At 40.0% G+C, this 19,764-nt stretch overlaps 1 protein-coding gene across 2 annotated transcripts in view; it reads right to left on the bottom strand.

Moving 5' to 3' along the window:
* Positions 1-19,764, bottom strand: part of nedd4a (NEDD4 E3 ubiquitin protein ligase a) — a 149,975-nt gene that overhangs the window by 106,655 nt on the left and 23,556 nt on the right. For both annotated transcript variants that reach the window (XM_043677486.1, XM_043677487.1), the window contains exons 3-4: positions 9,758-9,836; positions 7,766-7,804 (exon numbers count right to left, since the gene is read on the bottom strand). In XM_043677486.1, the coding sequence (XP_043533421.1) occupies positions 7,766-7,804; positions 9,758-9,836 (118 nt within the window). The remainder of the gene's footprint in view (positions 1-7,765; positions 7,805-9,757; positions 9,837-19,764) is intronic.

The following is a 19,764-nucleotide window of genomic DNA, read 5'->3' as shown; positions in this document are numbered from 1 at the left end:
TTCAATTCCTTTCTATGAAAAAAGAAACTGATATTTTTTTCCCAGATTTTCCTGCTTTTTATTTAAGATTTCCAGCATCTGCCACATTTCTTTTTTCAAAAGTAATCAATGTGAGTAAGATATTCACTGGAACAAGTTGAAAAGCTCAACAATTTACTTCAGATTTGCACACTCAATCAAGGCAAACTGGAATACAAGTGTTTCAAACATGTTTAAAAAATTATTCATGTAGATATTGCTAGCAGGACCAGCAATTACTGGGTATCTCTAATTACTCTCGAGGATGGACCAGTGCAGTCTGCATAATGAAAATGCTCCCAGAAATACTGTTTAAGAGGGATTTCAAGATTTTTGGCTCAGCAAGTGAAGGAACAGAGATTATAGTTTCAAGTGAGTGACTTGGGGGGGAAACTTCCAGGGGCTGGTGTTTCCATCTGCTAGACAGTAAGAATCACACACTTGGAAGGTGTTGTTGAAAAAGCCTCGGTGAATTTCTGCAATGCATCTCATGGATGGTACACACTGCAGGTATGATGCAGTGATGGTGAATGATTAAAAGTGGCAACTGGAACTCCAGTCAAGTGAGCTTCTTTACCTTGGATGGTATGGAGTTCCTTTAACACAAGATGGCACAGTGGCTCAATGGTTAACACTACTGCCTCACAGTGCCAGGGACCCAGGCTCAATTCCACCCTCAGGTGACTGTTTGTGTGGAGTTTGCACATTCCCCCCATGATTATGTAAGCTTTCTCCCACAGTCCAAAGAGGTGCAGGTTAGATGGATTGGCCATGCTAATTTCCCATAAAGTCCAGGGACATGTAAATTTGATGTATTAGCAATGGGGAATGCACGGTTATGGGGTTTGTGTGGAATGGCCTTCAGAGGGTCAGTGTGGACTCAATAGGCTGAATGACCTGTTGAGCGACACAGTGGCTCAGTGATTAGCACTGCTGCCTCACAGCGCCAGGGACCCGGGTTCAATTCCACCCTCTGGTGACTGGCCGTTTGGAGCTTGCACATTCTCCCAGTGTCTGAATGGGTTTTCTCTGGGTCCTCTAGTTTCCTCCGAAAGTCCAAAGATGTGCAGGTCAGGTGAATTGGCCATGCTAAATTGCCCATAGTGTTAGGTGCGTTAGTCAGAGGGAAATGGGTCTGGGTGAGTTACTCTTTGGAGGGTCAGTGTGGACTTGTTGGGCCAAAGGGCCTGTTTCCACACTGTAGGGAATCTAATCTTAACACTGTTGGAACTGAAGTCCATCCAAATAAAGTGACTTCTGGTTTGCAGGTGGGTGGATGGCCTTTGGAGAGTCGGGAAGTTGGTCGTTCACACGTTGACCTCCAAGCTTCTGATCTATTCTTGGAGCCATGGTATTTACATGGTGGTGCCATTCAGTTCACTTCTTGATCCAAGTATGAAAGCTTATTCAAGTCTTTATACAATCAAGACTTAATCTTGCTACTCCAGCAGCCTGATCTGCATATTTTGCTCTGCCATGGGCCAGCTGAAAGGTTCTGTTCTGGAAAATGATTACCTTTCCATATCATGAACATTCTATAGGGCTTGAGCAAAGGAACATTTGCAGTACATGATTCATTTTTACACTGCTTAAATCAACAATTGTATGGTGAATGAAGGGAAAAAAAAATACTGTCAGTGAGGGGGCAGCTTGTCACAATTGGGTGCACAAGGGATCCATTAACACAAGGTTGTGTATGTGGACAGGTCTACAACATTGAAATGGAAGACTTACTTATATACAGCATCTTTCATTGACTGTTTTGCAACTGATGTCCCAATGTGGTACTTTTTGAATTGTAGCTACTTTTGTAAAAAATTAATCTAAGAAACCTATCAATCAATTTACACTCTGCAAAATCCCACAAATTTCAATACAGTAAAGTCTAGGATGTCAGTTTAACACTTGCCAGACAGATGCAAGGATTAAAGTCCAGGACCAGGTAGCAGGAATTCAGTTCAGGTGCTAAGGGGGCCAAAGGTTTGATTCAAGTATGCAAAAACCTATTGTAATAAAAAGGTAATTTACCCCAGTGCAGAAAACAAAATCACTTGAGTCACTGCAAAATTCAAACAATACAGCAGGAATTCAGAGGCAGTTGACCAATGAATAAGATAGTAATTGATGAGAAGCTCAAACTTCTAACACCCAATTGGGTTATCACATTGAATTGCATGAATTAATCTTATTATTCAACTTGAAAGCAAATAGTATGATGAAAAACAAGACCTCAATTATGAAAGAAACAAGAAAAAATTATTTTTCACAGTTCAAAACTATATTGGACAGTGGCTTTTAAAAGCCATGGACGATTCAAGAAAGTCAGCTTTCCTGCAAAGAAATCTAATAATATTGTACATTCTATTCCCATAATCCAAATTCTCAAAAGTTGATTACACAGGTTGATGCTTTCCTGTCATATGATTAGTGATCAATTAAAGCAAATAGGCCAACACTGGTATTGAGTCTGAAAACCTAGCTCACTGGATTTATCATACTATATCTATATTACAATACTTTGTCTGGTTTTCACTAGTGATCATGCTATTTAAGAACCATTAATTGGCTATGAAGTGTCTTTGGGGCTCCCAAAGGATATGAATTTTATTTTTTCCTCTTTCTTTCACTGTAGATAAAGGTGCATGATGCAGCAGTGATCTGAAATTTGCATGAAGTCACAGTGTCTATATTATCAAACACAGAGGAATAAGAGGATCATTTGGCTAATCATTGACTCAGGAATTGCAGCTTGACAGGGCCTTTGAGAGAACAATTTGGGGTTCACTTGAAGTTGACTCAGTCCTGGTATAAGGAGATTATTTTATAAAGAGAGATTGAATAGGTTAGGCTTATATTCATTGATGTTTAGAAGATTAAGAGGTGATCTTACTGAAACACAAAAGACCAAGGGGGGGACTGGATAGGGTTGATACCCAAAAGGATATTTCCTTTTGTAGAGTTGACTAAAACATGGAGACACAGGTAAAGAAGAATAGATTACCCTCTTAAATATTCCCCCTCTGCTCCGTTTTAAATCTCAGAGGAGTATTAGAATGTAGAATTCCCTTCCCCAGGTGGTAATGGAGGCTGGGTCTTTAAATTTATTCAGGATTGAATTAGATAGAATATTGATAGACAAGGGAATCAAGGGTTACATAGAGTGTTGCCCGGTTAACGTAGTGAGACTACAACCAGGTAATCATGATATTACTGATTGATAGAACAGACTGAAAAGGCCAAATGGTCTACTCCTGCTTCAAAGTCCCAAATCAAATTTGTCTAATTAAGGATGAAATGAGACTGAATCTCGTGACATGCAACAAATTCAAAGGACTGTACACTAGCTTCTCCAGAATTTCACTTTATCAGTTCCAATCCATCATTCTGGAAAGACCTTTTCTCCCACTGTCAAAAGTAGCAGATTTGTATTTTAGCTTTAATCACTCTTTTGCAATCACAATGTGCCTTTCCAGAAAGCAAACATAACAGAGCAAATATACTTTCAATCGTCAATCCATCCATTTCCCCTTTAGCTATTTGTTACAAAAGTTGAAAAATGTTGTGAAAATGTACAATTGTAAGGACAAAACCAAATGCAACCTAAAAAGCACAAGATCTGTCCTTATGGAGTTCCAAAGATTACAAAGAGCATTCCAAGTGAGTTTCTCTGAGAAGATGATTCAAATATCCTTTCGTGACACCCTGTCATGACTCAGTAATATCAGTCAATTACCAATAATAGCCAAAACTATTTCCAAATTTATTAACAGATAACCTTCATTGTACACCAGATTCAATTGTATTCAAATTTTCAACTCTTTACAATTACCTACATTGAAACCCATCCACCATTCTTTTGTCTATATACTGCATTTTTGAATTTTTTTTGGAGTAGCAATATCCAGGTTTCACAGCATCCAGATGTAAAAGTACACCCACTGTTTTTCTGCTTAAATGTTGCAAATAGGCCACAAAAGATGCAAGTCGAGTTCCACTCATAATCACGCCCACGCAGAGAACATTTGTTAACTGCTTCATAATACTAGTCCATCTGTCATTCATTTTACGAGCAGCAACCTTTAAAACCTTCACATGCAGGACATAACCAATTGCCTTTTGAAAGGGCACTATTAACCCAAGTAAATTACTGTTTCTGAAGTGCTGTAGATTTGTGAATCCACAGAAACCATGTCAACACAATGTCGGTATTGCATTGCACTAAATTTTCAATTTTTCTGGATATTATTTTCCCTTCACTTCTGTTCACCTTTATTGACTTCTTCCCACTCAAAATGAATATAATTCCCAATTATCATTTGCAAATGTTATGGACCAAACCAAACCCCCTTCAAATATATGAAGGAGCTGAAATCCTAACATTTTCTTATTTAAAGACAAGTGTAAGTTGCTGTGTTCCAGATGTAATTTGATTGGTTACACTACTCAGCTTTAAGAAAAACACACTTTATTCTTACTCTGCACTTAAAATATAAACAAAAGAAAGAAGAATTAGTCTAACTTTAAGTCTATTGGAAACCTTTCAAAGTAATAGACTATTTAACTACTGAAGTTAGTAGTTCAAGATAGTAACATCCCATAAACACAAACTTGGCAAAGGAAAATTCATAAGACATAGAAGCAGAAATTAGGCTATTCAGCCAGTCGAGTCTGCTCCGCCATTCAATCATGGGTAATAAGTTTCACAATCACATTCTCCCCATTACCCTTGATCCTCTTGACAATCAAGAACCTATCTATCTCAGTCTTAAATGTACTCCATGATCTGGCCTCCAAAGCTCTGTGGCAATGAATGCCATAGATTCCCCAGTCTCTGGCTGAAGAAGTCTCTCCTTATCTCATTCTAAGAAGGTCTTCCCTTTACTCTAAGGCTGTACCCTCAGGTCCTAATCTCTCCTACCAATGGAAACATCTTCCCAACATCCACTCTGTCCAGGCCATTCAGTATTCTTGTGTCTCAATTAGAACCCCCTCATGTATAAACCCAGAGTATAAACCCAGAGTCCTCAAACATTCCTCATGTGTTAAGCTTTTCATTCCCGCGACCATTCTTGTCAACCTCCTCTGAACATGCTCCAGGGCCAGGACATCCTTCCTGAGATATGGGGCCCAAAACTGTGCACAATACTCCAAATGTGGACTGATTACAGTCTTACAGAGCCTCAGAAGTACATCCTTGATTTTATATTCAAGTTGTCTCAACAGAAATGCCATCATTGTATTTGCCTTCCTAACTACTAACTCAACCTGAGAGTTCACCTTGGGAGAATCCCGGATTAGAACTCCCACATCTTTTTGCACTTCAGACTTCTGAATCTTCTCCCTATTTAGAAGATAGTCCATGCCTCTATTCTTCCTATCAAGATGCATGACTTCACACTTTCACACATTGTACTCCATCTACCACTTCTTTGCCCACAGTCCTAACTTGTCAAAATCCTTCTGCAGCCTTCCCATCTTCTCAAAGCTAGCTGTCCCTCTACCGGTCTTTATATCATCTGCAAACTTAGCCAGAATATCCTCAGTTCCTTCATCTAGATCGTTAATGTATAACGTGAAAGGTTGTGGTCCCAACTCTGAGCCTTGTGGAACACCACTTGTCACCAGCTGCCATCCTGATAAAGACCCTTTTATCCCCACTCTGTTTTCTGTTAGACAGCCAATCTTTTTCCATGCCAGCACCTTGCCTCTAACACCATGGGCCCTTATCTTACTCAGTAGCCTCCCTGCGCCACCTTGTCAAAGGCCATCTGAAGTCCAGGTAGATAACATCCATTGGCTCTCTTTAGTCTAACCTGGTCATTACTTCCTCAAAGAATCTTAGCAGGTTTGTCAGGCATGACTTTCCCTTGATGAAACCATGCTGACTTTGCCCTATTTTACCATACACTTCTAAGCATACAGTATAATAGACCATCTCACATGCAATGTTTTTCCAGTCCAGGAGGAAAGACCCTGAAGAGAAAATTCTGGCAGAGAGAGAGAAAACTCTAGTATTTTGCTGCAACAGGGATGTATGCAGCTTCAAAATCCCCAACAAATACTCAAAGCTAAACTGAAACCCTGGTTCTTTGGGAGCCTGACTCCATCCATTCATGCTGCTTCTATTGTTCCAGCTTTAAAAAAAAACTCCAAAGCCTCACAAGCTGTTTATTTTATCATCTTGGAATAGAAAGCTTGGCACCTATTGCTCAAAACCTCTCTCCAAACACAAAAGGCAAGACAAAATCCACCACATAAAACCATAGTATCATCACACAAATTTCTTGAAAACACAATGTTTTAGCCTCGACCACTTTCCATGGTCATTAATTCCACAGGCTCACCACTCTCTGGGTGAAAAAAACTCTCCTCACTTCGATCCTAAAAGGTTTAGCCCTCATCCTTAAACTATGATCACTAGTTCTGAAACAATTCTGCAATGGAATTAAACAACTTCGTTTTTAAACTTCTATATTCTTAAAACATGCTGATGGTGTGAAAGAAAGTGTGCACGTGTTGATTAAACACATGCACAAATTACACGCACAAATTACACAATTGTCTGCCAGTTTGTCAGATGGAGACTGGGTGTGAAACACCTGATGCTTGGGGATTTTAGGCTTCAGCAGGTAATTTACATGACTGGACCGTCTACAATAATGCTGTTTCAATCAATATTAAGGGAACATTAATACTACCCCAGACATTCTCTGCTAACCAACCAGCTGAACACTCTTAATTTTAAAACTTTAACCTATTTTTTCTAATCAACCTGCTCAGAGATGTTATTACACACCTCTGGAGCAGGTGGGACTTGAACTCATGCCACCTGGTCGGGAGATAGATACACTTAACTGCAGACTCCCTGTTAATTACATATTGTATTTCATTGTAAGCATGTGGTGTTTATTAACTGGACATTCACGAGTGCCCTGTCTGAACAGGTTGATCAACATGAGCACAAGCGCTTTATAATGAGAGACAGACTAAAAAACTTTGTTGGCTTAGAAGAAGTGTACACTTCTAAATGTGTAATTTATTTACAAAATTACAAAGCTGTAAAGGTTCACTCCAGTTCTAGCCTTCACAAGCCGATTTGCTGGAATAGAATACACCAGTGAACAGTGCCACAGGTTTCCATGCTACACAGTTCTACTTGCTCTTGGGTTAAAATACCTCCTGATTGCAAATTACAAAATTCAATGGCTGTTATTAATTAAGTTAAAATTGCTCACAGTTTAGAGAGATGATTATAAATGATGAAAGAAAAACTAAAATTTATGGAATGCTTTGCCCCTGGGAACCCACAATTGAGATGCGCTTGACAGAAGCAAGTATTCTATCAGTCACTACTGTCGGGGTGATGAGATTAGCAGTATTTGAAACTGCAGCCAAATTTTAAAGTAGCCTGTGGAAATCAATGTAAACAATCTAATTCAAAAGGACTGAATTAGGTGAACCAAACTTTTTTGATTTCTGGCATTATCATTAAGCATATGGAACATGTGGTAGTGCAAAAATATGCAGAATCTATTTTTATGTAAAGTCTGCAAAGATTGGAGTTCCCGTGTGGGTTTATAGCTCATGAGCAGGTTGATGCCAGTCTAACTGAAGGGTTAAAGAAGTCTTGCATACAATAATCTTACTTTTGTTCAAAATACAGCAAATAGAACATGCCACTTTAAAAATATTTTAATGCAAAATATTAATGAACTACAAAAGCCCAAAGCAAAGTATGTATACTTACTCTGAAGAAAAATTCTTCATTCCACTTTGGATCTAAGGTCTGAAAAAAAAAAGAAAGAGCTGATGTAAATTACTATATAAATTTAAATTTCATAATAAAACAAAATGACATAATTATACATAATGAGCAATTGTTATATTCCAGTTGGATACCATGCTTACATTTAACAGAAGTCCATTCTGGTGAAATTATGTATAAAGTCATTATTCAGGTTGGGCTGAATTTTTATATACTTTCATTTTATATTAAACAAACAGAATCACAGATGTTCAGAAAACAAAGAAGTTGGGTTAATTGAAGCAGCAAAGTCTTTTAGTCATTTTAAGAGACAAGATCTGACAATGTTATCACAGATGAAAGATTGACCTTGATGTGTTTACAGAGACAGTTATCACTGTAAATGTGGACTTGGGAATGTTTAATGGGGTGAGAAAGAAGCTGTCAGTGATACAGTGCACAAAGATGCAAAATAGCAAATATGTTAGCCTTTCAAAGAATGAAACTGCACAGACATACTCATTGACAAAGATCAAATCAGTTTCAGTAAAAACGGCCTCTGTTTCATTTAAAAATTGGTAGTAATGGTTTCTTGTACGCCTCTGGTAAACAAGGGTGCTGGTTTGACTACTTTTCAGAAATAACAGGCTGGTAGCTGGCCTCAAAAATGTCCAAGACTGGTCCTCAACATTTCAGTAATTGGTTGAGCTGCATATTCCTTACGATTGTCATAATGACCTCTGGGACTTTTAGATTTTTCCACAGGAGATAGATTCCTGCCTCTGTATATTTTGTTCATTTATGCAGTTACAAACTCAGCTGATGATAATGCTGGACAAGTCAGATCCCAAAGTGAAACCTGACTTCATAGACTATCAGTTTTGCTTTTACAATTTGGTTACCATAGTCATCATTCAGCAAAGGTGGACCAAGAAGTGAATAATAAAAAAGAAAAATGAGAAGACAAGAAAGAGACAAAGATAGATTGTAAACATTTCCAAAAGGTAGGTAAAGAGGACAAGCTTGGTGAAAATAAATATGGATGCATTAGAGGCAGATACCAATGAAATTTATAATGAGGGATTGCCAATTACATTAATCTGTGGAGGACACCAAGAACCATCCCAAAATAACTGGGGACCAATAAATTCAGTGAAAGTGAGAAATTTCAAAAATCAAAAGAAGAGAAAACATAAGAGAAATGAATGGAACCAAGTGGTGACAGATCCCCTAGTCTTGGGTGCCTTCGTCCTAAAGTTTTAAGAGTTAGATACAGAGATAGCAGATTTCTTTAGTTTCTAGATTAGTTCCCAAGCATTAGAAACACATGAGCATAACGTCATTATTTAAGAAAGGAGGTAGAGAGAAAATGGGAAATTAGTAGAGCATCGATAATAGGGAAAATGCTAGACTCTATTAGGGATTTTTAAAAGGGCCCCTGGATGGTCAACTAAAGAGAACAAAAGAGATTTATGAAAAGGAAACTACACAAATTTTCTTAAGAGTTTTTTGAGGATATAAGCAGGAAGATGGATAATGGGAAACCAATCTACGTACTGCACTGAATTTTCAAAAAGCATTTGATAAAGTGCTGCACAAGATGTTAACATACAAAATGAGCACTAAAGGACATGGATTATATATTAGTCTGGATTGCAAAATAGTTAATGGATTTAAAAAAAAAGTAGGAATAAGAGGATACGTTTCAGTTGTATAAATTGGAGTGTCTCACTTTTTCTTTAGTTCCCAAAGATCTCACTTGGGCATAAGTATCCACAGGCCTCCAAGGGAATTCTTCAGAGATTCCCTTGTTCAGTGCAATACTGTTCTAAGACTTTCTTTTTAGTGATTCGGTCAACTGCGTATAGTCATATTAAAATTGCAATCTCATGGAGGTTTATACAATAATTTCTGTACAGAAATTCATTCCTATACTTATCTTGGAAATTTTGAAATTAAAAAAGGTGAAGAAAGTCTGGATAATATATTACTGACCTTCTTGATTGTCTTGGTTTGAACACTGGTCAGCTCTCCATTTATTGGATCATACAAAGTCACTTTAGCATATGGATCACTATGCAAAAAGAAAGAGAAAATGAGTTACAATCTCTGTTGACAGTTTAGATAAGAACAGTCATAACTAGTGAAATTATATCACCTGTCCAGACAGCCTCAGATATACCTGCAACCAGTGACAGCTACAGATGGCAGATCAGCTTTTTGAAAATGAACTACAGAAAGTAACAGGCCCAGATGAAGTCCCTGGCTGTGCACTCAGATGCTGCGTGGACCAGTTTGAGGGAGTATTTGCAGACATCTTTGACCTCGTTTTGATGTGAGATTCCCACCTGCTTCAGTAAGATCTCCATCATCCCAGTGCCAAAAAAAAAAATCAGGCAACGGACTAGAATACAGAGGGTGGAGGTGGGGGGTTGTTTTTCAGACCGGAGGCCTGTGACCAGCGGTGTGCCACAAGGATCAGTGCTGGGTCCACTGCTTTTCATCATTTATATAAATGATTTGCATGCAAATACAGGAGGTATAGTTGATAAGCTTGCAGATGACACCAAAATTGGAGGTGTAATGGACAACGAAGGTTACCTCAGAATACAATGGGTTCTTGATCAGATGGGCCAATGGGCTGAGGAGTGGCAGATGGAGTTTAATTTAGATAAATGTGAGGTGCTGCATTTTGGAAAAGCAAACCAGAGCAGGATTTATACACCTAATGGTAAGTGGGGAATGTTGCTGTACAAAAACATCTTAGAGTACAGGTCCATAGTTCCTTAAAAATGGAGTGCCAGGTATATAGGATAGTGAAGATGGCGTTTGGTATGCTTTCCTTTATCGGTCAGAGCACTGAATATAAGAATTGGGAGGTCATGTTGCGGCTCAACAGAACATTGGTTAGGTGACTTCTTGAATATTGTGTGCAATTCTGGTCTCCTTTCTATTGGAAGGATGTTGTGAAACCTGAAAGTGTTCAGAAAAGATTTACAAGGACGTTGCCAGGGTTGGAGTATTTGAACTATAGGAAGAGACTGAATAGGGTAGGGCTGTTTTCCCTGGATGCCGGAGGCTGAGGGGTGACCTTATACAGGCTTATAAATCATAGATAGGGTGAACAGCCAAGGTCTCTTTTCCCAGGGTAGGGGTGTCCAAAACTAGAGGGCATAGATATAAGGTGCAGTGGAACGGGGAATGGAGGTGGTACGGAGAGCTGTCTAGATGACAGACGTGGGGAAAGCACGTTGTGAGAGAGGTGTCTGAGGTGGATCAAGTGAATTTGAGGGCAGGGTAGAATTGGGAATGAAGTCGATGAACTGCTCCAGTTTAGCCTGGGTGCAGGACGCAGTACCAATGTAGTCATTGATGTAATGATGGAACAGTTGGGGCAAGTGCCTGTGTAGGTACTGGAGAGGGACTGTTTGACATAGCTGACAAAGAGGCAGGTGTAGCTGGGATCCATCTGAGAGGAAGTGGTGGAGGCAGGTACAATTATAATTACAACTACAACATTTAAAAGGCATCTGGATCGGTACATGAATAGCAAGGGTTTAGAGGGATATGGGCTAAGTGCTGGCAAATGGGACTAGATTAATTTAGGATATCTGGTCAGCATGGATGAGTTGGACTGAAGGGTCTGTTTCCATGCTGTACTCTATGACCTCAATGACTGCTGCTCACTGGCTCTGACATCCATTATGAAGTGCTTCGAGAGGTTAGTAACGACACACATCAACTCCAGCCTTCCAGATTGCATTGATTCACTATAATTTGCTTATCACCACAATAGGTCCATAGCTGACACCATCTCGCAGACCATACACTCAATTATACAGCACTGAAACAGATCCTTCGGTCTAACTCATCTATATCGACCAGATAGCCTAAACTGATCTTGTGCCATTTGTCTCATATCCCTTCCTATTCATGTATCTACCTAGATGCCTTTTACATGTTGTAATTGTAATTGTACCTGCCTCCACTACTTCCTCTGGCAGCTTGTTACATACACGCACCACCCTCTGAAAATGTTGTCCCTCATATCCCTTTTAAATCTTTCCCCTCTCAACCTTATATCTATGCCTTCTAGTTTTGGACTCTACCCTTGGGAAAAGATCTTGGCTATTCATCTGATCTATGTCCCTCATGATTTTATAAATCTCTATAAGGTCACCCCTCAGCCTCCGATGCTCCTGGGAAAACAGCCCCAGCCTATTCAGCCTTTTCCTATAGCTCAAACCCTCCAACCTTGGCAGCATCCTAGTAAATCTTTTCTGAACACTTTCAAGTTTCACAACATCCTTCCTATAGGAGGAAGACCAGAATTGCACACAATATTCAAAAAGTGGCCTAACCAATGTCCTGTACAACGGCTTCATGACAACCCAACTCCAATACTCAATGCATTGACCAATGATACCTGGAACAATCTGACACTCATCTCTGGAACATCTGGATAACAAGGACACCTACATCAGACTCCTATTTATTGACTTTAGCTTCACCTTCAACACCATAATTCCAACAAAACTCATCTCCAAACACCAAGATCTAGGACTGTGCTCTCCCCTCTGGAGCTGTTATAACTCTATTTACAAATTTGCTGATAATACCAGCATAGTGGTTAGGAAATCAAAAAACAATGAGACAGAGTATGGGAAAGAGAGAGACAACTTAGTGGCATGGAGTAAAGACAACATCCCCCTCAATGTCAGCAAAACAAAGTAGCTGGTCATCAACTTCAGGAAGAGGAATGGAGGGTACACATCTCTCTGTATCAATGGTGCTAAGGTGGAGATGGTTGAAAACACGAAGTTCTCTGGGAGTGATGATCACCAACAATCTGTTCTAGTCCATCCACATCGACATGACGGTCAAGAAAGCACAACAATGTCTCTACTTCCTAAGGAAATTCAGCATGTCTACAATGAGTATTACCAATATTTAGAGATTCACTGTAGGAGGCATCCTAACCAGATGCATCACACTTGGTATGGCAATTGCTCTGCCCAAGATTGCAAGAGATTATAGAACATAGCCCAATCCATCATGAAACCCAGCCTTTCTTCCATTGACTCGGTCTACACTTCCGCTGCCTCGGGAAAGCAGCCAACATAATCAAAGATCCCTCCCAGCCCAGCTATATTCACTTCCCCCCTCTTCCATTGGGCAGAAAATACTAAAGATTTTAAAACACGTACCACCAAATTTAAGAACAGCTTCTTACCCACTGTTTTCAGACTTATGAACAGACCTCTCATAATAGAGTTAATCTCCCTGCATCTTTTCTGGAACTGTAACACTATATTCTGCATTCTGTTCCAGAACCCTGATATGCTTATGTGTGATTTGTCTGATTAGCATGCAATACAATACTTTTCACTGTATCTCAGTACATTTAACAATAATAAATCACATCAAATTTCTGCCAGATTTTCAAAGGTAATTTCTGTTAAATTTTCAGAAGACAGACATCCTGTTGGACCATTGGTACAGATAAGGACGTTTTCTCCTCCCAATTCAGATTCTTCCTTTTCAATAAAGGCAACACACATTGAGATAGAGCAGATAATAAACTTACTTACACTGTTAATGATTATCCATGAAACAAGAACAGAACTTCATAAAACAACCCCGGAAAATGTCTGTTCACTAATAACTCAAAAAACTGTTGCATTTGATTGAACAGGTTACATAATAATTTGCAGCCTGACTAATCTCTAACAGATTGATATTACTATTAAGTGGAAGAAGTAAATCCATATCTCGACTGAAGGCAGCATTTGGCACGCTTGCCTTCATTGGCCAGAGTATTGAGTGTAGGCTTTGGGATGCCATGTGGTGGCTGCACCATACATTGGTGAGGCCACTTTATAATATTGTACACAATTCCAGTGCCCTGCCACAGGAAGGATGTTGTTAAACTTGAAAGAATTCAGAAAAGATTTACCAGGATGTTGCTGGGACTGGAGGGTTTGAGCTGTAGGGAAGAAATTGGATTGGCTGGGACCATTATCCCTAAAGAGTCTGAAGCTGAGGGGTGATCTTCTAAAATCACGAGGGGCATAGATAAGGCAAATAAGCCAAGATCTTTTTCCAAGGGTAGGTGAGTCCAGAACCAGACGGCACAAGTTTAAGTTGAAAGGGGAAAGATTTAAAAGGGACCTGAGGGATATCTTTTCACAGAAGGTGGTGCTTGCATGGAGCAAGCTACCAATGGAAGTGGTAGAGCCAGGTACAAATTCAAAACATCTAAAAGACATTTGGACAGGTACATGAATAGGAAAGGTTTAGAGGAATTTAAGGAAAATGCAGGCAATTTAGGATATCTAGTCAACAACAACAACAAGATGGACCAGAGGGTCTGTATCTGTGCTGTAAGACTCTTGTGACAATACTGCTCCTTTAATAAGGTTATGTTGTCCTTGGATTTTATTTTCAGAGGGGACGTAAAGGCAGAGGTTCTGACATGTCTAGGTTTATCTACTTGAAGAATCTTTTAAGTGTTTTTAAAGAAACAGTTGTACAATGAGAAGGTGAGTGGCCAGTTCTCCCAGCTCAGCTTTTGTCTGGTTTGTTTTAGTTTTAGCAGTCTGGCTGTTCAAAGCTGTGGCCAAAGAAACAGCTCCATGCTGATTTCCACCCTCCCCCAACACCCCCTCGCTGCATTTGATTTTTTACCGTTTTTTTGCCAAGGTGTTGTTTTTAGGATACTGCAACAGTGTCGTTAAATCGTATTTTGTGTTGATTGGGTTTTCAAATAGTTACGTTAGTTTAAACATGGTTTTCTTTTGTTCACGTATAAATAAATTCTGTTCTGTTTAAAACGAAGTGATTAGGCCAGTTGCATCACTCCTGGAATATCCACTCTATACCTGCTTGAAACAACTAGAAACAACTGGGCTACCTTCTTGAAATGTTTTCAGCGTGTCCAGCCTGGTCCATAATACTGTATAATTCCAGAGTTGACATCTGTCCAGTTAGTAAACCTTACTTAACTACAACAGGCACTTAACTATACTCATACTGTTTTTTTAAAAAAAATGTATGATAAATTTGATGTGTCCTAAAATGCCTCACATTCAGGATCAAGCACCAAGTACAGGAGCATAAGTCTCTTGTATTTTTCTTTTTTTCTCTCTTTTTCTTTAGAAACCAGAATGCAAGGGCCAAGCCTTGCCACAAGATCAGCACATGCTTTTCTTAAAGTAAAAAGAGAAAAGAGTAACACACAGGTTGTAACCAGCCAGTGAAACAACAGTTCCCTAATGAGGACTGAATTACACCCGAAACACATTGACTGTGTAAATCAGGCAGTTTAGAATTCCATCCTCTATTAAAAAAAAGGAATACCAGTTGACAAAACTGGCTTCCTGAACCAGCCAGTTTAGGAATCAGGTTCTCCCAAAAAAACAGTAGAAACAGCAGCAGTAACACTCTGACTATAGCCCAGCTAGCACAGAGTCAGTCCCCTAAACCGAAGAGATTACAAATCTCTCATAAGCCTCTTGTATTCTGCAATGTAGTAAATTACCATTAATTGAAGAACTACTTCTAATGGATCAGTATGATTTCTTTCTCCTCAGATAAGCCAATCTGATAATTTCTTGTATAAGACCTGTATTGAGCCAAATAGCTAAACTCAAGATTTTGTTGAGTAGTTTAGCATTGTGGGTCCAAACACACATGTGGGTCAGGCCCAGGCTGCCAAACTCCAATGCCAGTCAAGAGGAATCCTTTGTCTCTCTAGTTTGGCTGAGGTTAGATTCCCACTTATAGAAGAGAAAAAAAGTGTGTGCAACCCACACCATATAAAACTTTAAAAAAATCACATTCATAAAGATCTCAATAGTAATAGTAGGTAGTATGATATCAAATCCAGCGTTAACAGCAGCAATCTAACAGCATCATCCTCTCTGAAGGCAACATCAAGATCCTAATCATTCAAAACTAGCTCTAAGTTGTTACTTATATGTCTGACACCATCTTCTTGAAACAACTGCTCCAGTTGGAACTCTGTCATGGCTGGAGGTGCCCAGAAAATGCATTACGGATGTCCTCAAGGAATTCCTGAAGAAGTCAAACATATATTCTGGCTCAGGAGTGTCTCTGGCATACAACTAACCAACTTGGAGAAAGTCCAATCAGAAACCATATCGAGTCACTTAACTGGGACCAGGTAGAATCAAAGCTGAGGACTCAAATCTGTAAAACATCAAATCTACTCACTCCACCAAGCATCACCTACCTTGCATACATTGGTTTTATCAGGCATCTCATGACCCATCAAAGTGGATAATTCTCAATTCCACAGGACTGCCTAAAGCCTAGTAATCTCATAACAATCCTACTGGATTTCAAAAGTTGTTTAATTTAACAGCTCTGCACCCCATAATCTGGTTTAGGCCTACAGTCTTGCCATACCTCAGGCAGTAGCTTAAATTAGCAAACAGAATATTTCCCCAACAGTGATTAACTTATTACAGCTATTTCAACTGAATACAATTAAAACTTTTTTTTGAAAAACACAAATACAATCAACTTGACCCATAGTCAGGAAGTTGTGGCAAAGCGGTAATGTCACTAAACTATCATTTGAGAGGCCCAGTCTAATGCTACAGGCACATGGGTTTAAACACCATCATAACAGTTGCTGGAATCTGGAAATGAAAACTAGTCTCAATGAATGGTGACCAGAAATCTATTAATTGTAAAGACCAATCTGAGTCACTAATGTTGCAATTCTGACATGTCCTATCTATTCACTTTTAAATCAAGGACAGGCAGCAAATGTTGGTCTTCCCAGTAACAACATATTCCATGAAATAATAATAAAAAAGCTAGTCATCTGACTGACTAGAAATTTGGATACAATTCTCACAATTGTAACATGTTATACAGTTTGGTGGTACCGGTGTTGGACTATAACCTGGTGTTGTGAAATTTTAAACGTTACAAGGTAAATTGGAAATCTGGTGAATGGTCAAAGAAACCACACAGCGCCATCTGCAGGTCACAGATCAAGCCATCTTCACCAAACAACACACATCCCTCTCTATACCTTGGACTTAATGATCCATCTGGCAGCAAATTACAATTGATTACAAGTGACGATTGCTTTAAAATTATCCTGGTGAAAGCAAAGTTGTACATTTCAAAGTTACTTGAAATGCACCCTAAATGCATTGCATTGGAGAAGGAAATTTGATTTTCATAATAGGATAATTGGGTGTAACCTAACTAAGCAGTCCCTCATAACAGAAATTGCTGAAGAAACTCAGTAGGTCTGGCAGCATCAATGGAGAGAAAACAGAATTAACACTTTGGGTCCAGTGGTCCTCCTTCAGAGGTAGACAGTTGCGAAGAAAAGGTGGTATTTATGCTGAAGACAGAAACTGGGATGTAAAGGAATTAATGATAGGTGGAGATGAAGCCTAGAGGGAGAGACAGACAGTTAGGCAGACAAAGGGATGGATAGTGGTAAGGCAGGCAGATGGAAAAGCTGCTAATTGTGACTATAATTATGGGAAAGGGGGCTGGCTGTGCTGAAAGTAGCCCATGTCATCTCAGGGACTTGGGTGTGGGGATGTGTACAGGACATGGAAGGTGGCGGTCAGATTCTAAAATTATTGAACTTGCAAATTGAGTCCTGAACACTGCAGGGGCCCCAAACAGAAATGAGTTGCTGTTCTTCCAGTTTGAACTGAGCCTTGCTGGAGCACTGCACCAGGCCTGAAACAGAGATGTTAGCAAGGGAACACAGTGGTGTGGTGAAGTGGCAGACAACTGGAAGCGCAGGGCTATTTTTGCAGATGGAATACATGTGTTCTCTAAAGCATTTACCCAGTCTGCATTTCACCTCCCCAATGTAGAGAAGACCGCATTCTGAGTAGCGAATACAGTAGACTAGATTGAATCAAGTACAGGTATACTGCTGTTTCACCAGGAAGGTGTCTCTGGGACCTTGAATAGTGAGGAGGAAGGAAGTAAATGAGCAGGTGATTCTGCAATTGCACTGGGAGGTGGTGTGGGAAAGTGTTCAGTGTGGAACAGGGTGCCCAGAGTGAACATTCCCTCTGGAAGGCTGACAGGGAAGGGAATGTGTGTCTACTGGCAGCTAATGATCCTAAATCATGGACCTGAAACATTGACTGAAACATTCCACAGAGTCTCCAGCAATTTCTGTTTTTCTTTCAGATTTGGAGCATTCTCAATTCTTTGTTTACTTTAGGCAGTCCCTCAGTTCTGAAGAAGGGCTTATGCCCGAAACGTCGATTCTCCTGTTCCCTGGATGCTGCCTGACCGCGCTTTTACAGCAACACATTTTCAGCTCTGATCTCCAGCATCTGCAGACCTCACTTTCTCCTCTATTCAAGGACAATAAAAGGAACCCACATCAAATGCTGATTTTGCCAGTGACACTCTCAGCCCTTAAAAGATACATAGACTCTGTAGCAAGATTGTCATAATATGTTGGTGCTACTGGTTGGAGAAAATCATTTCATTTGTTGCAAGTGTAATAAGTCAATAGGAATGGTAACATAATAACTAGCCTGCTGGAACAGTAATTCATGGACTAAGTTTAATGCGACAGACAGAATTTCAAATCACATTACGGTAGCTGTGAAATTGACATTCCGTTACTTTGAACGGCTAGTCCAGGTGACCAAAGGCACAGGCCAAGATGAAATAAAGAAAATTAGGAAAAGGAGACTAAAAATTAGAGAAGTCATAGCAGTTTTCCTGAAAGAGAGAGGAAATTTGATGGGTGAATTCAGAATCCAGGAACAGTCTGGATAGACCAGGAGCAGAGAAACTATTCCCTTCGACAGGAGGGTAGAGAACCAGAAGACATTGATTTAAGAGTGAGTGGATCAAACTTGACATGAAGAAAAATTGTTCTTTCCTTTGAAAAGATGCAGTGCGTTATTTGAGTCTGTAATGCATTGCCTAAGTGTGGTGGAGGCTGACTCAATACTGGTATTCAAAAGAGAATTGGATAGATATCTGAAAGGGAATAAAAAAAACAGTTGCATGGCTACAAGGAGAAAGGGGACTAATGGAGTTGCTTTTGCAAATAGCCCACAGTGGTCAGCTGGTTATCTGGTCTCTTTCCATGTGTAATCATTCTTTATCCTATAAATAGGAATAGACCATACTGCATCTAGAGTCTGATCTACCATTCAATAAGGTTATAGCTGACCTTCTATCTCTACTCCACCCCCTACTCAAACCCTTGATTCTTAGTCAGCAGGGAGAAAAAGTGAGGACTGCAGATCCTGGAGATCAGAATCAAAGAATACAGTGCTGGAAAAATGCAGCCAATCAGGCAGCATCCGAGGAGCAGGAGAGTCAACATCTCAAGCATAAGTTCTTTATCAGTGAAGGGGAAGCAGCCTAAAGGGATGGAGAGATAAATGGAGAGGGTGGGGCTGGGGGAAAGGTAGCTGGCAATGCAATAGATAGATGGAGGCAGAGTGAAGGTGATAGGTCAGAAAGGAGGGTAGAGTGGATAGCTGGGAAGGAAGATGGATAGCTAGGACAGTTCAAGATGGTGGTGGGGAGGGGGAGGGGGGGAGGGTGGGGGGGGGGAGAGAGGGTGAAATCTAACATTGATCCAAGGTTGAAGATGAGGCATTCTTCCTCCAGGCATTGGGTGGCTACAGTTTGGGAGTAGAGGCGGCCCAGGACTAGAATGTCCTTGGCACAGTGGAAGAGGGAGTTGGAGTGTTCAGCCACAGGGTGGTGGGGTTGTTTAGTGCATGATGTGTCCCAGAGATGTTCTCTGAAACATTCCACAAGTTGGAGTCCTGTCTTCCCAATGTTGAGGAAACCACATCGAGTGCAACAGACACAGTAGCTCACGTGTGTAAATACAGGTAAATCTCTGTTCGATGTGGAAGGATCCTTTGGGGACTTGGATGGAGGTGTGGGAAGGGGAAGGTGCCAGGAGTGGAGGGTGGGGGGGGCGTGGATCTAACAATTAATTCGCAGAG

This window comes from Chiloscyllium plagiosum, chromosome 36 (genome assembly GCF_004010195.1).
Source record: "Chiloscyllium plagiosum isolate BGI_BamShark_2017 chromosome 36, ASM401019v2, whole genome shotgun sequence".
NCBI lineage: Eukaryota > Metazoa > Chordata > Chondrichthyes > Orectolobiformes > Hemiscylliidae > Chiloscyllium > Chiloscyllium plagiosum.
The sequence above is the reverse complement of the archived record's forward strand: the minus strand, read 5'-3'. Positions and strand labels throughout refer to the sequence as shown.